Below are 16460 nucleotides of genomic sequence, written 5' to 3'. Positions count from 1 at the left end.
CGATGCTTGTCGGCTTGCCCCCTCTGCTTGCTCCCTCTAGCTAGCCTGGCTAGCTGGCGAGCTTTCTTATATAGCCAGGCCCACCTGCCTAGGGATGGCACCGCCCACAGAGGGCTGGGCCCTTCTGCATCAATGGGCAATCATGAAAATGTCTCACAGGCCAGTCTGAGGGAAGCAATCCTTCCACTGGGGCTTCTCTTCACCCACGCTCGCCACCACAAAGCTCCTAGGTCTTCACCCAGAGGGAGGATAGTAACGATACACACATCACGGAGTTGTTTAGAGGACAATAAATCAATCCACACAATGTGGGTAGATCTCAGAAGCATCCAATTGAGTGAAAGAACTCAGGAATCAGAATATATACAATGTGATTGTACATATACAGAATCCTAGGGTGGGCAAAAGTGACTGCTGGTGACAGAAGCTACAGCAATAGATGCAATTAGACCCTAAGAGAGATGGGGGAAAGGGCCAGTGGATAAGCTACTTGTCATGCAAGCCTGGGGACTTGAGTTTGATCCTCAGAACCCACACACAGGTAGAAGGACAGAATACATTCTATAGTGCTGTCTTACTGTGTGCCTCCCAACACAATAGCAATAACAAATGGTTTTTGACAGCCCAAGAAAACTTGCAGGGTGACAGGAATGAACTTCGTCTTGACGGTGGTGCAGTTTTGACCATCCATTCCATGATGGAGCCTGGGTCCCCGTCAACGGTGAAGGCACCTCCGTTAACATTTACACTCATGGAGGAGAGAGACAAGAAGAAGCTCCTTGTCTAGACTTCATGAGGAAAGACAGCTCCTTTGGGTTTGAAGCTCATGGGGGAAGACAAAAGGAGTCTCAGCACAGAGAGGAGAAGTGGACATGAGCTCCCACACCTAACTCAGAAGCTATCACCAACTGACAACTGCTTGCAAAGGAAGAATTAGTTTTCTCCAATAAATATATAAGTCCCCCTACTCATATAAGCCACACTTCAGGGCAGGTCCCACGCCCAGCAGAAGATGGCCAACACAAGACAAACTCAATGGTATTGTCAGAGATTTCTTTTTTGTCTCATAATCTTTGGTTGAGCCTTATTTTTTATCTTTTGCTTATCTAGTATGGTTTTTATTTTTGTGTTTTTATGAATTTTGTGTGTGTGAAAGAGTGTGAGTGTTTCTTGTGGTTTTCTTTCTTTTTTTTTAATTCTGGGGGTCTGGTCTGTTGTTATTTTGTTTTGTTTTAATGTCCCTGTTTGTTTTCTAAAGAAAGAGAGAGAAAGAAGGCATGGGTCTGGGTAGATGCGGAGAGGACCTAGGAGGAGATGAGAAAGGAGAATTGTGATTTAGAATATAGTGTAGAAAAGATAATTTATTCTCAGTTAAAAATGATGAAATTTAAAAGACAACCGAACAGGTGCTCTGGGTATCAAGACAGCCTACCGCCACTGTAAGAAGCCAGGGTACATGCTTCATCTAAGAGGGACCCTGACAACCACAACGAGCTGTCAGATCATTGTGAGGCATGGTGCCGCCACGGCTCCCCACGTCACAGACCTTCATCGTGACCAGGAGGAAAGCTGCCATCCAGAGAAAAGGGAGGGAAAGAATGGAAACTCAGTTCCACCGGGCATAATTCAAGGAACCAGGGAGATTTGACGTCAGTATCTGGGATACATTGCTATCTTCAGATACTGCAGGCTTCTGGGGAGATGATACAAGAACAAGAAGCAGAACTTCAGAAAGTCAAGTTCAATCAGATCTACTTAAGACCTGCTAGTCCTTACACAGGCTGTCTCATATTTGCTTCTGGGAAATACTCCTGTTATTGTCTCTCACAGAGGAAAATCCTGGAACAAGGGGCTCAAGGAGCTTGCCCCGGAAGCTCGCCTAGAAGGGCAGAGGGAGGACTTGAACTCAGGTCACCTGCCCTCTGGGTCATACCCCTTCAAGGTTTCTCTGCCACTTAGACAACTCAAACTTTAGAGCTATCCAGCATCCAGCTGGTTCTCTCTAAACCCCTTCCTGTGGGGTACCTCATTCAAGAAGAGACTGTGTCCCTCTGGAGACGCTCGGAGAAAACTAGGCCAAACGCGAAGCATCTGTGCTGTAGGGCTACACGGCCTCTGGGATCCCTTCCAGCTGTAAGCCCACAACAGTTTATTTTAGAACATTCTGCCATTGAGTTATTAACAAAACTGTTGGCTCCCACTCCAAAGTGCGATTCTGCTTCCTCTGACTCACACAGGCAGAAATACTTGAAGATGGCGCATGGGTGGAGACGCTGTAGAGGCTTCAGCAAGTTCTGGGCCTGAGCACAGGTCCCTCACCTCTGTTGCCACCAGTGAATGGACAGGAAGTTCCTGGTCCCTGGGGTTGAGGACTAACAGCAGTGAAGATACTGGTTATAAAGATAAAAAAGGCCTTTGAATGCCTGGCGCCTATAGGAAACAGAAATGTTTGTATAGCACGTCAACAGACCACAATGATCATGACCAAAGACAAACAGCCTTTGGATTAGGGCTTGGGTTACCCCAAGTCCTGTCAAGACACCCAGAAAGCGCTCAGCGCCCTATAAGCTAGTTAGGGCCCACACTCTGGAACTCTGCAGTAAAGAACAATATGACCAAGAAAATAAAGACAGAATTTATTCTATGCACGCAATCCCTAGGACTAGGCCAAAGGAAAGAGCCAGATGATGAGATCGCACCCCATGCCTCCTTCACAAAATTCCATTCATCACTCATGGGGAACACAACCCCGGAGCAAGAGCCAGGCATCTTACCTGAGGAGGACCACGCTGTCGGACAGGAAGGCTCCTATGGTGACATCTGAAAATAAGAAGTCACAGCTTCACAAACTTGTAGAAACCAGCCCCAGCTGCCCTTTAGCCCAGTGCCACAGTGACAGAGGCCCAGCCTTGTGGTCAGGGAGCCTTCCTACTGCTGCTGTCTGGCTGTGTAATGACTTTAGAAGAATTACAGCCACATTGTCCTAAGTGGCAGCCAAGCACATCTGGCTAATGAGGCCTGGAAATGAAGCTGGGAGTGTAAAATACGTAGTAGATTTTAAAGACCCAACTTTTAAAAATTAACTCATTAATAACAATTATATTAGTTATGCAGTAAAATGATAAAATGTTGACTATATTAGATTATAGTTCATTAAAATTAATTACATCTTGCTTGTGTGTATTTTTCTGTAGTTACTAGCATATACGATTATAGATATCATTATTTAAACACATTATTTTATTGGTATATATAAATTATTGTAATCTGTATTTGGTGGATTTTTTTTTTAGTGATTTGAAAACAGATCTTTTGCCAAGAATTTGGGTTTTCTTAGCAAGGCTTTGTAGAAAGGAGTTTCTTATCTGAGCTGAAGCCTTTAAACGTCAGCCACCAGAGAAAGTTCCGTTGTGCTGTGGGAATAACAACTGTTAACCAAACCAAAACCAATCTTATCTCACACACCTATCTCTATTTATCTGGCCTGCTTTGAGAAAAACAGCTTACCAGGATAGCCATTTCCATCCATATCAATGCCCCCTGATATGGACTGGCCAAACATCCGCAGGACTGGGTTTATCTTCTTCCCAGACAGCTTCTGAAACAGAAAATAGCAAACTGGAGTTATGGGAGGGCAGTGAGGACCTGGGACTGTTTGAACCCAGCTTCCTCGGGGCACTGGGCCTGAAGTTGTTGAGAGAACAGAAAATGTTGGTAGACTCTGACCGGGGAGCCCAGAGTGGGTACTTGAAGGTCACACATTTCCTTAATATTGCTTGCCTCGGCCAGATGTCATCACTCAAAAATTTGCTTGAATTTGGTGACAGTAAAATGTCTACTAAAACATGGTTTTAATCTTTTTTATGTTTATTTGTTTGTGTGCAGGGGTTGGTTGCTTCAGCCACAGCGCACACATGGAGGTAAGAGGAGAACCTGGAGGAACTGGTGCCCAGGAATTAACCGTAGATCCTCAGGCTTGGCCGCAAACGCCTTAACCAACTGAGCTTCTCACTGACTCGCTGTATGGTTCTGGCACATTGAAATTCAAGACAAATAAAGGTTGGATTTTTTTTCCCCTTTTGTATGTGTGTGTGTGCACATGCACACACGTGTGTAAAAATAAGGGGCCAACCTTGTGTCATTCCTCGGGTGCCACTGACAGTTTTTGTTTTGTTTTTCTAAGGCAGGGTCTCACTGGTATGAAGCTCACCCAGTAGTTAGGCTGGCTGGCCAACAAGCCCATAGGGGCTGTTCTCGCTGCTTCCCAAGCACTGGGATTATAATTGCATGCCACCATACCTGGGTTTGGTTTTTAACCTATGTCCTGAGGGTCAACCTCAGGTTCCTATGCCTGTGGACAAGCACTTCACTGATTAAGCCATTCTCCCTTGCTCTTGACTTCTTTTGCTTTGATCCAGGCACACTGGTTGAAACGCTGAAAGCATCCCTCCTTCCGATCTCATTACTTATTTAGATCCTAACTGTTTCACCTGGCTCGCCTAAGGCAGACAGGTCCCTGACACATCCAGCTGGAAGGGTAGCCCAGCAAGCCCACCGGGAGGTCTACAGATTCCTAAACTTCATCTTCATAGAAATGACTCAGCAGTCTGATCTGGTAAATCTAGAACTGCATGGTGAACCCGCTACCAACTACAGGGAGGGAATCAGCCGTTCCTCCCGAAAGGCATCCGTCAGCCCACATCTCATTTTCACACGCCATTAGCCTCCTCACATCCAGCAGCCTAGTGCAAGAACACTTGCTGGATCAGGGTACCTGGTAAAGTATTTGACTTACAAGCACAAGACTCTGAGATCTCTCTCCAGCGTCTACATAAAAAGCCAGATATGGTGGGATGTGTTTAGAATCCCAGAGCTGGGGAGCCAGAAACGGGAGGGTCCGTGAAGCTCATTGGCTAGTCAGTCAACCTTAACTGGCGAACTCCAGACCTAGGCAAGACCCTGAGTCAAAGGTCATGGACAGTGTTGCTGAGGATGACACCTGAAGTTGTCCACTAGCTTTATACACACACACGTCCACGTGCATATACTTAAAGGAAGACAGGGCTGGAGAGGTGGCCAATGGTTAGCGTGCCCGCTCTTGTAGAGGCTCCCAGGTTAGTTCCCAGCGCCCCACATCCAGACACAACTGCCCGTGACTCCAGTTCCAGCTGACCCAGCGCCCTCCTCTGGCCTCCTCGGTCATGTCGTTCACTGCACATGCGCACACATGGACACACACACCCACACACACACACACAACACGCATAATTAAAAACAAAAGTAACACATCGCTTTCAACAAATGAAAACGCTTGTCACACAGGCTGCCCTCGCCACACAAAAGCGATTCACATTTGTGCGGCACAGTTCCTTTCAAAGACCAAGTCCTGGGCCAGGAAGCCTCGTTTTCTGAGATCTGGTCAGACCCTACTTTCTCCCGCCCACCAGTGTCCTAATTAGCATTTTTGTTGCTGTGATTAAAATACTGACCAAAAGCAACCTGGGGAGGAAAGGGTTTGTTTCCGTGTGCAGGTCACAGCCCATCAGCTAGACGGAAATCAAGGCAGGAGCTTGAAGCACAGACCACGGAAGCTCGCTGCTGACCGTCTTGCTCTCTCTGGCTTGCTCAGCTATCTTTTCTCATACAGACCGGGCCCACCTGCTAGGGACAGCCCTGCCCACAGTGGGCTAAGCCCTCCTACAATAATTAGTGACGTAGAAAATGTCACACGGACATGCCTGCCAGTCAATCTAATGGAGACAATTCTTCAGTTAAGCTTCCCTCTTCCCAGGTGACCCCAGGCTTACACCAAGTCAATACCCGATAACCAGGACATGCAGTCTCTTCGTGGCTAACCAGAGACTGTCTTCATTTCTACATGGTGTAGCGAAGCCACAACAGAACCAAGCTTGCAGACATCCCAGGGCTCACGCTGCCTTTCTTTCTCCATGCTTGTCTCTACTAAGTCATACTGTGGGGAAGCCCTGGTGGAGCCAGGGGAGTATCCATGGGCTCTACTGACAGAGACAGGATGTCCCCTGCCCTCGGCAGCTGGTAACTGTGGGGAACTGTCTCAGAGATGATCTAAGAGGGCGGCTTGCCATCTTCTGTTAAGGCATCCGACGGGAAACGTGTGAGCATCAAAGGGCAGCTGAGCCCTGGAGGCATTGCTGTAGAAACAAGGTTTGTTAACAACAAGCTCAGCCACACATCCCACATGGCTCCGTCTAAACAAACTTGTGTGTCTGAGTAAAAGGCACACTTTAAAACGACCCATCTCGGCTCTGCAAGCCAAGAACATTAGAAGCAGCTTGCGTGGGTTTTCATTTCTTGGGTATGCTATGGCTGGAACTGGGGGGAAAGTGAGGGGTGGTCTATTTGGGGGGTGGCGATGCAGACTTAAGTTATCCACTGACATCTGCAGGCCATTATGCTATAAAGCCAGGAAGATAAGTCTGCACGGTGCTAATAACCCCAAATGGAAACCAGGAACTGTGGGAAACCTCTGCTTGACCAGGTTTATACGCAGCGTCTGTTAGGGCAAGGGAAAGATCACAGGGGCCGCCACGACATGCCCAGGGGGGCTCTTGACTGAGAAAGGCATCTGAGAATCTTAAAATCAACACTTTTCATGGTAGAAGGAGGCGTCAGCATGAGTTAGAGAGTAACATGGGAGGAGTTCAGGCTCTGATCTCACAATTTCTCCAGCAGAAATAATATGAGTTGGGGCCAAAGAAAAGCGATCCCGTTGCCTAGATTCGTCTCTGATTTCTTCCTCCAGTTCTTGCACACAATGCTGGCTCTGTCCAGGATCCAAACCCAGAAGAACCTGTCATTAATGGATTATTTTTCCCTTTTAAATCATTGGCCTTATCATGTACTTATTAGCAAGCTTGGAAGAGTATGACCAGAGCAGTTTCTCTCTTTCTGTTTCTCTCCCCACCCTCTTATTTAAAGAACCCCAAACCACTTCTCCTTGCAAAGGCTAAGGAAGCCAGCCAGCGTGCATGCTGACAAAGGCGCCTCTTCCAGCTGCCAATCGCGGCTTCCGACTGGATGCCCCATACTAACCACAAATGTGCACGGCGGCTTTCTGAAAGGATTCCGCCCAGCAACCAAACAAAACACCAGAGAGCCAACTGGGAGGCAGGGGCTCCCACAGGTGGCCTCCCTGTGTGATTAGCTTCCGAGCTGCAGGCACAAACTTCCAGGAGGATGTGTGGAGAATGACCCTCACCCCCTGCCTGAGGATGGGCTCCTCAGATGACACAGCATCCCTGACCCAAACCATGCAGGCCCTACTCCGCGTTTCCGGCTTCTGAAGGAGTTGGCCGAATCACCTAAAGTCTGCTGTTGCCATGGTTGCTCCTATCTAATGATGCGAAACTGTCTGCGGATGGATGCCCCTTGAGGTCTGTGTGCTTCAGGGCAGCACAAGTCTCCATAGCTGTGAGGTTTCCAGTGGAACTTCCTTGGGTGGGCCTTTTTCCAAAACGCAGTTGAGGAAGGTGGCTGCTCAGGGCAAATTCAATACCCTGTGTGGGGCCCATCAGAAAGTCAGCGCCAATAAGTGGCTCCATCTCACAGGCTGTCATGCGGGCTCGGAGCAGAGGAGTAACCGGCTCCCTGGGAACCACTCCTCCTCCTCTCCAACCTCTCCCTAAGCATCTTTCCCTCAGCCAGGATCAAGCACTGATGGAGCAAGGGTGGGGGAGTGAGACACAGAGGGAGAGAGGAAGGGAGGGAGGGAGGGACGGAGGGAGGGACGGAGGGAGGGACGGAGGGAAGGAGGGAGCCCATGGCCCCATAGGTAGCAAATCCTCAACTTCTAATGCACATTTCTTGCAGGACCTGTTCTAGGTTGTGTCTCTGGGGCTGAGGAGATGGCTCAGTGGGTAAATACCACAGGAAGATTGTAACCTCCTCCCACCAGGCACCAGCCCAGCTCCAGTTTCAGTGAGGGTCCCTGTCTCAAGGATGAAGCAGAGTGACAGAGTAGGGACACCTGACAACCTGCTCTAGCCTCTGTACCACACATGTGCACATACACCACACACATATACTACACACTCACACACGTGTGTACACACACACATACATTCACACATGTACACACACATAAAAAATTTTACATATGCCTCTTAAAATACAAACCTTGGACTGGACAGATAGCTCAGCCATAAATACAAACTTACATGTACAAGTATGAACAGGAAGTGCTCAACACACCAGTGTCCAGTTACAAACATTTACTGACTAAAAAGGTTTTTGTTTCGTTTTGTTTTGGTTTGGGTTTTTGGTTTACTAGTGATGGGGTCTGTAACCCAGGCTGACCTCAAACTACCTATGTAGCCAAGGATGACCTTACACAGCTGAGTTCTGGGGTTATAGACACGTGATACCATGCATGACTCATGGAAGCCAGGACCTCATGCGGTGCATGCCAGGCAAATGCTCTGACTGCCTGCAGCGTTCTGGGTGCGTGTTTTCTTCTGTCACTGACCCGGTGGGAGAAAGACACAAACCATGCTACCCACATCCACTCACATCCTGACCGTGCTGCTGCGGAGAACCTGACTTCCTTTTTTCCCATGGGTTGGGCTTGATACATCAGCAAGACTGAGTGAGCACTATGCTAACGAGGCAAAAACAGAGAACTCACCACTTCCATGTTCCCAAGTCTGGGATGCAAAACCAGAGCTTTGATGCCAAGCCTGACAGTGGCCCGTGACGACTTTCAGGCTGTCCTCTGTGAGGCCCTGTGTCCCTAGATTACATTTTACAACATATTCCTCAGAGGCCTGGGGATATGGCTCCATGGGTAGGATGCATGCCTACCTAGCATAAACAAAACCATAGGTTCAGTCCCTAACACCATGTAAAATGGAGTATTGTGGCACACACTGGTGATCCCAGCACTTTGGAGGTGAAGGCAGGAGATCGGGAGTTGAAGGACATCCTCAACTACCAAGTAAGTTGGAGACTGGCCTAGGCTACCCACAACACCGTCCAAAAACAGAAATGTTAAAAAAAGAAATTAAATTCCGCTGGTGTTTTGACAGAGATGTCAAAATAAAGAGGAAGTTGCATCTCTCTGTTTAAATAAGTAGCTGTGGGGTCAGTAAGAGGCTCAGCAAGCAAAGATGCTTGCCACAAAGCCTGACCACCCTGAGTTTGATCCCTGAAACTTCCATAGTGGTGGAGCAGTTAGCAGTTGGAGAGGACGAAAGTTCGGTTCCCAGCACCCGCGTCCCCTTACAGCCATCTGTAACTTCACTTCCAGAGAGTCCAACACCTTCTTCTGACCTCAGAAGGCATTGCACTCATGTGCCTCCCCTCACATGCACATGCAGTTGAAAAATAACAAAATATCTGAAAAGAAGAATTCAGAATCATTTTTAATGTATGCAGGATGTATCCTTGAATGTGAGTAAATTTGGAAGTCTATAGCTGGGCAGTGGTGGCACACGCCTTTAATCCCAGCATTCGGGAGGAAGAGGCAGGTGGATCTCTGCGAGTTTGAGGCCAGCCTGTGTTCCAGGACAGGCTCCAAAGCTACAGAGAAAGCCTGTCTCTAAAAACAAAATTGGAAGTCTATAACAATTTTTTTCTGGATTTAATAAACAGTACCAATCTACATTCTCTTAGAATGGTGCACAGTGGAGCCTCCATCAAAACACACACACAGACACACACACATGCACACACACATGCACACAGACATGCATACACACACATGCACACACAGAGACACACACGCATACACACACATGCACACAGACACACACGCATATGTGCACACACGCGCGCACACACACACACACACACACACACACACACACACGGCCCCTACCACCACTTACCATTGAGTACTGCGGGACGATTCCATTGGCATCACCGTGATAGATATAGACCGCACCAGCAAAGTCATCCTCCTTAGGTGCACCAATGGCCACATCTGAGGGGGAGACAGCTAATTAGACAACTCACGTGGGGTAATATCAGTGCAGCTTCCTTCATTCCACTCATCCTGTCTGAACACCCCGGTTTCACAACTTCTCCACTGTTCGCGGCTCTAGCATTTAATCAGGCAAATGTTCTCCTACCATTGAAAGGTGGAAAGTTACAAAAGCTGAGAGGAGTTTACTCCCGGGAAAGTGTCCCTCCTCCTCCTCAGAGGCAAGGACACTGAGGTAAGCCATACCAGCAACACAAATGAAGACAACCCGTGCTGACCTGCCTGTCAGGGTGCATTAGTGTGCAAGGGAAAAGGCCAACTTTATTTTAGGTGAAGGAAGCGGGTAAAGTAACATTCATGCCGCACGCACACCAACATTATTTCCACAAATGGCAGCTCCTGGAACAAAGCCTGAATCTTCCTCCTTTTTCTCCCTTGTCTTCTAATTAGCCATGTGTCTGCTAATGTGAAATCAAGGGTCAGGGGTCAGGGGTACGTATTCCCATGACCTCAGGATGACAATCCTCTCAGTGAATGAAGCCATCTGTGGCCAATGGTGTGAAATATTGAAGGCTATCTGGTCTAAGCAAGAGCCACATGCCAGCCCTGCAGAAGTGGTTCCTAATGTCTGTATATTCTACATACAGTCAGGGAAAGAGGGATTAAAACGACCAGAGAGAGAAGCCAAGAGGCTGTGGAGGGTACCATTGTCCAAGAAGAAATGGGTGTCAGGTACATATACCACTCATTCTTCTGACAAATACATACTCAACCAGGCTGATGCAATCAGGAAAGAAAATATTGAATTCTCTCCTTATTCACTTCCCCAACAACATAACAGAGCATCCCAGATGCAGAGGCAAACATTTTGCGATAAGAAGCAGTCCCCAGTGGACCAGCCCCAGAGGCCACCGCAAGCACACAGAACAGAGTGCAGAGCTGATGAGAAGGATCATGCAGAAGTGACTGTCTGGTGCCTAGTCCATCTCTAAGACTTGCTCACTCTCCCCATGGGAGCTGCTGTGCCTTCAGGGGTGGGGTGGGGAGTTCAAGATTCAGTCACGACCAAGGGACAAAGTTAGAGCACAGTAAGCTACCGCACCTGGCGGGACCCTGTGCCCCAGAGAGGCCTACTCACCTGGGAACCCATCGTCATCAAGATCACCCAGGTTGGCAATGCTCTCCCCAAAGTGTGCGTTGTAGGCACCATCTCCAGTCAGGGACAGCTGTTCCTCAAGGGCTCCCTGGGAAACAGGATGGAGGTGGAGGGAAAAAAGGAGGGGGCAAAGAAAGCACAATGAAAACTCGGAGCTCAGAACACCACCCTCTCAGGGTACAACCATGGACAGGAAACAGCTGGGCAGAATCACGGGAACCCAAATCTCTTTCCTCACAGCAAAGCAAAGCCTTTCACATACACAGTGGGAGTCTGCAAATAGCCTGAGATAGGCTTTAGGAAAAAGATCATGGCAGGGAGACCAATGGCCGAACGTGACCTGGCCAAATTCAGACAGGTAAGCCTTCCCTCTCTGTGTTCCCACAGTGTCCTTCCTCTCTACTCACCCTCCCCACCCCGGTTTTACAAGACAGGGTTTCTCTGTGGCTTTGGAGCCTGTCCTAGAACTAGCTCTTGTAGACCAGGCTGGCCTCAAACTCACAGAGATCCGCCTGCCTCTGCCTCCCGAGTGCTGGGATTAAAGGTGTGTGCCACCCCCAACCAGCCCTCTCTGTTCTTCTTATAGCCTTACTCTTCCCTTACAATGTGTTTCTGTTTTCTCTGAGTCTCACTGTGTATCTCTGGCTATTCTCGGTGTAGACCAGGCTGGCCTCAAACTCACAGAGATCCTCCTGCCTCACTTTTTGAATACTAGGATTAAAGGTGTGAGCCACCACCTAGTCCAACACTGTTTTAAGGTGCAACAGAGAAAGAAATGGTCAACCTTTTCCCCTGCCCTAGCTCCTCACCTGACTTTCCTCACCTGACCCTTTCCTCTGGTTTTCTAAATCATAAGGAGAGGATCTCTAGAGGCCTCTTATCCTCAGAACAGATAAACTGACTGTGTTTGTCTATAAAGAAAATGTATATGATGATCCAGGACCAAGGTCCCAGGCTCAGTTCAGGAGGAAAGGAGACAGGCTCAGGGAGGAAGGCCCTCCCAGCACAGTGGCGTCCTGCCCAGCCCTGCCCAGCGCCTTGCTGTACAACCTGTGTCTCTGCCCTCTTGAGTCTCCCACCCAGGATGCCAATGTGAGATTAAAAAGTGCCCTGTATTTCCTTGGGGCTGGCCTTCAATACATCTATTTCCTTCCTCAGATTTCTGACTCTTTGGTTTTTGTTAGAGAGGTGAATAGATTCTGGTAACCAAAAGGTGCACATTTTCCATTTCTTCCTTCTCTCGTGTCTTTTGGTATAAGTCACTGAGGTTGTTTTGCACAGAACATGCATTGGCAATCTTGTCAGAGGGTCCTGGTTCTATACTCAGTGGTACCTGCGGTCAGGGGTGCCACACATGTGGCTCAGCTTTGAGATTCTTAGGCAAACAGGAGAGGGGGCAATGGTGTATATGGCAGGAGAAGCCCTCCAAGATGCCCATGGTCTCCCTGAATGACTGGCATACTGGTGTGGGAGGTTCTTCTGTCTGTGTGTTGCTTTTATTGGATAATGAATAAAGAAATTGGCTTGGCCTGATAGGGTAGAACAGAGCTAGGCAGAGAAGACTAAATCGAATGCTGGGAGAAAGGAGGTGGAATAAGAAAGAAGCCATGTAGCCCTGCCGGAACCTTGCCAGTAAGCCACAGCCAATGGCGATACACAGATTAAAAGAAATGGGTTAAACTAATATGTAAGAGTTAGCCAATAAGAAGTTAGAGCTAATGGGTCAAGCAGTGATTTAATTAATACAGTTTCTGTGTGATTATTTCAGGATTAAGCAACCGGGACCTAACTAGTGGCTTCCTTACAACAACATACAAATACCAGAACATTAAAACACCTGGCGTCTGCAGGCTTAAGAATCTTTACATCTTCCCTGGTGAGAGGCATTAGGGACCTACACACATACCACAGTCCGCCACGCCAGGGTCTGTCTTTTGTTGTGACTAAATTTCTATTGCAGCTTGAAGAAATACATAAAGATCTGATGATTTGATTTATTTCATTGGTGAGACCCCACCCCAAAACACAAAAGATTGTCCCTTGGTGTCTGGGAGTATTGGTGTCTAGACCCCTAGCATATTAAAATTTCAAATGTACAAATTCCTTATATAAATAATACAGTATTTGCATAGGACCTATGGATGCTTATCCCATCCTTAAAGCACAGCTAGATTATTTACAATGTCTAATACAATGCAAATTATATGCAAATAATGTTTTACATTATGTCATTCAGGGAACGATGGCAAGGGAAAAGTCTAAACACAGTCAGTAGTATACAACATATTCAATCTGTGGTTAGTTAAATCCAAACACTCTTGGTCACAGATGACCAGTTCCGTAATTCTTCCTGGTAGTGTGCTGGGGACAACCCCAAGTCCTTCTGGGTATATCCATTCATGTACTGTCTGGTCATCTTGTTTAGACCACAAGGCACTTCCCATTTTGTAAAGGAAGAAGTGATCAATTTCAAGCTACTTTCTCATCCTTCACATATAAGATTTCACAGGGTTTATCTCCACTCCTCCACAGTGCGATACAATCACTAACCAAGTGGGCTGTGGTTCAGTGGGAGCAAGAATACCCTGGCACGCAGAGCAGCTGTATAGTAGTGAGGTGTGTTAGACTGAGTATGGCAAGTGTGGTCGAACACTTGGAGTCTGCTTTGTCTTGGGTCTCCTGCCTCTACCCGTTACTGCGCTGCCTTCTTTCCCAAGGTCCCAGCTACCCAGCCTCCACTAGCTGTAGAGGAGGAAGACTTTTGTCTCTCTGCTTAACGGATTCTGCAGAACCAGGGACACTGTGCTGATAGCCCTTGGCCAGTTTATCAGCAGTTGACCAGCACGGACTCCATGCTGACCTAGGGAAGGGTCCTGCTTCCTCACTGCTCAACCCACAGGCATCTTCCCGTTGGGAGCTCTGGCCCAGTTCAGTTCACATTTTCACTGAATTCCTACTCCTTCCTCAGATTCCTCACAGACATCCTATCCCTGCCTCTCCAGAAAGATGCATAGAAACTCTCAGAAGGGTGACGGAGCCTAGAGATGAAGCCAGCTTGCTGAGGGCAAATCCCAGTCTCTCTTCTTTTGAGCTGTGAGATTTGAGGCAACTGAGTTAACCTTACTGAGCCTTGGCTTATTTCATCTGAAAAATGGAGACCCTTACAACCATGTGTATAGCAGGCTTTTATGACTCAGAGAAAGCAGGAAAAACCACACATGGCACCCAGTAGCCACTAAGCTTCTCTCCAGGTCCAACACTGTATAAAAATTATCCGTTAATGAACCATAAAGCCTTTCCTTGCATAACTCAGGCCTTCATCTCCTCTGGGTAACATGGCCCAAGATGCAATTTTCTTCCAGTGTGATCCAGTGGGTGCTAGCCACAATATGGCTAGACAGATGTCCCTCCCCGAGGGATCCAGTGGGTGCTAGCCACTATGGCTAGACAGATGTCCTTCCCCGATTCCAATCTCCTCATTGCCCCATATTGTACTCACATTTCCTTTGCTGAGGTAGACAGTAACCTGCCCTTCATCTCTGACCTCAGAAAACATGGGGGCTCCCACGAGCAGGTCAGAGAGGCCGTCCATGTTGAGGTCAACTGCACACAAGGAGGAGCCGAAGTAAGAGCCCATCTGCAAACCGAGTTCAATCACGACAAGTTCAGAGGCTGTTCTTAAACATGGTGGCCCTTGCTCCATCAGCCCATGTCTCCAACCCCTCAGAAGCTGTGTCAGCTAAGCAAAGGGAGACAAACCCCACGACTGTGGATTTTCTAGTCAATAAGAGACCAAAGCTCTCCAGTTTACAGGCCCCTTTCCTAGAGCCCTATCAGGGGCAGGTAAAGAGACAGTCCCCTGAGAATGAGACATTATGCTTATATATGTACTCCATATACCAGACATTTGACAAGGCATAGCAAGCAGGAATATGAAGTCTCAGAACACAAGCAGGTAGGAAAAGAAGACACGGGGCACATACCCTCTCCAGTGTTACACAGAGTAAGAAGTAGGCAAGAGCTGACATGACAGAGGAACATGTAACTCATGTTCTCTCATGTTTGATAGATGGGGAAATGGAGCCAGTTTATACTGGATCTTCTTGAATCAGAGTGTAAATAGTAACCTGGTCCTTTACTATTCTGTGTGTATGTGATGTGTGTGCGTGCTTGTGTGTGTTGCAGTGTGCATGTTCATGTGTGTGCCTGTTCATGTGAGTGCAAGGACACAGATGTGCAGGTACATACGCACGTTTCCACCTCCCCGATGCTGAGGTTACAAGAGCAAGCCACCACTCTTGGCTTTTTCACACACATTCTGAGGACCCAAGGATCACACCAGGTCCTCATACTTGTACAAGACGACTCTGGGACTAAGCCCTCTCCTCGCCCCAGTATCTGTTATTTTATATCCAATGCCTCTGACACAAAAACCAAAGATCCGGGCTTTTGCCTGGATGAGTAGAATAAAATAAAAACCAGCAGCTCAAGAGCCCTTGTAGACGGCATCTGAGCTGGCAGTGTCTGAGCCAAGTGAGAGGTGGAGATTGCAGCAACCCAGAGCCCAGGGGCCCAGCTGCAGTAACAGCCCCACCCAGCTGTGGCTAACATCACCAGGAGAGCTGGCTCCCAGATCACCAGCTTTTCCAAGACAACACCTACATCTTGAATTTCAGTACCTATTCCAAAGGCTGACAATATGCTCATTTTTTTTAAGACCAATTACTATGGGATTGATGGCCCAGGGCTGTAATTCCAGCTATTCTGAAAGCTGAGGTATGAGTACCCTAAGTTCAAAGCTAACCTGGCAAACTTAGCAAGACCCTCCCTCTGAAGTAAAAGTAAAGGCCTGAGAGATGGTTAAGAACATACACTGCTACCTGCACCCATGCTGAGCAGGTCACAACTGCCTCCAACTTCAGGGGCATGTGACATCACCGCCTCCATCTCCAGGGACATGTGACATCATAGCCTCCATCTCCAGGGGTATGTGACATCACCGCCTTCATCTCCAGGGGCATGTGACATCACCGCCTTCATCTCCAGGGGCGTGTGACATCACCGCCTCTGGCTGCAGGGACATGTGACATCACTGCCTCTGGTTCCAGGAACATGTGACATCACTGCCTCCAGCTCCAGGGGCATGTGACATCATCGCCTCCAGCTCCAGGAGCATGTGCCATCATTGACTCACATGGATACCACACTCACATGCACATATCCACACACATGTACATGCAGTTTAAAATTATAAAATAAATTCTTACGTAAAAGTTACAAAAGAGCTAAGGATACAGCTCAGCAGTAAGAGAGCTTTGCCTATCAGATTGAGAGATCCTAGGCTAA

The 16460-nt window shown here is 47.9% G+C and overlaps 1 protein-coding gene across 1 annotated transcript in view; it reads right to left on the bottom strand.

The window, feature by feature from the left end:
• The window catches only part of Itga9 (integrin subunit alpha 9), a 299897-nt gene that overhangs the window by 223007 nt on the left and 60430 nt on the right, over positions 1–16460 (bottom strand). The window contains 5 exon segments of the mRNA XM_038323365.1: positions 2775–2820; positions 3508–3598; positions 9864–9958; positions 11097–11202; positions 14614–14751. Of these exon segments, the coding sequence (XP_038179293.1) occupies positions 2775–2820; positions 3508–3598; positions 9864–9958; positions 11097–11202; positions 14614–14751 (476 nt within the window).

Source organism: Arvicola amphibius, chromosome 3 (assembly GCF_903992535.2).
Source record: "Arvicola amphibius chromosome 3, mArvAmp1.2, whole genome shotgun sequence".
NCBI lineage: Eukaryota > Metazoa > Chordata > Mammalia > Rodentia > Cricetidae > Arvicola > Arvicola amphibius.
This window is presented reverse-complemented; position numbering and strand designations above follow the sequence as displayed.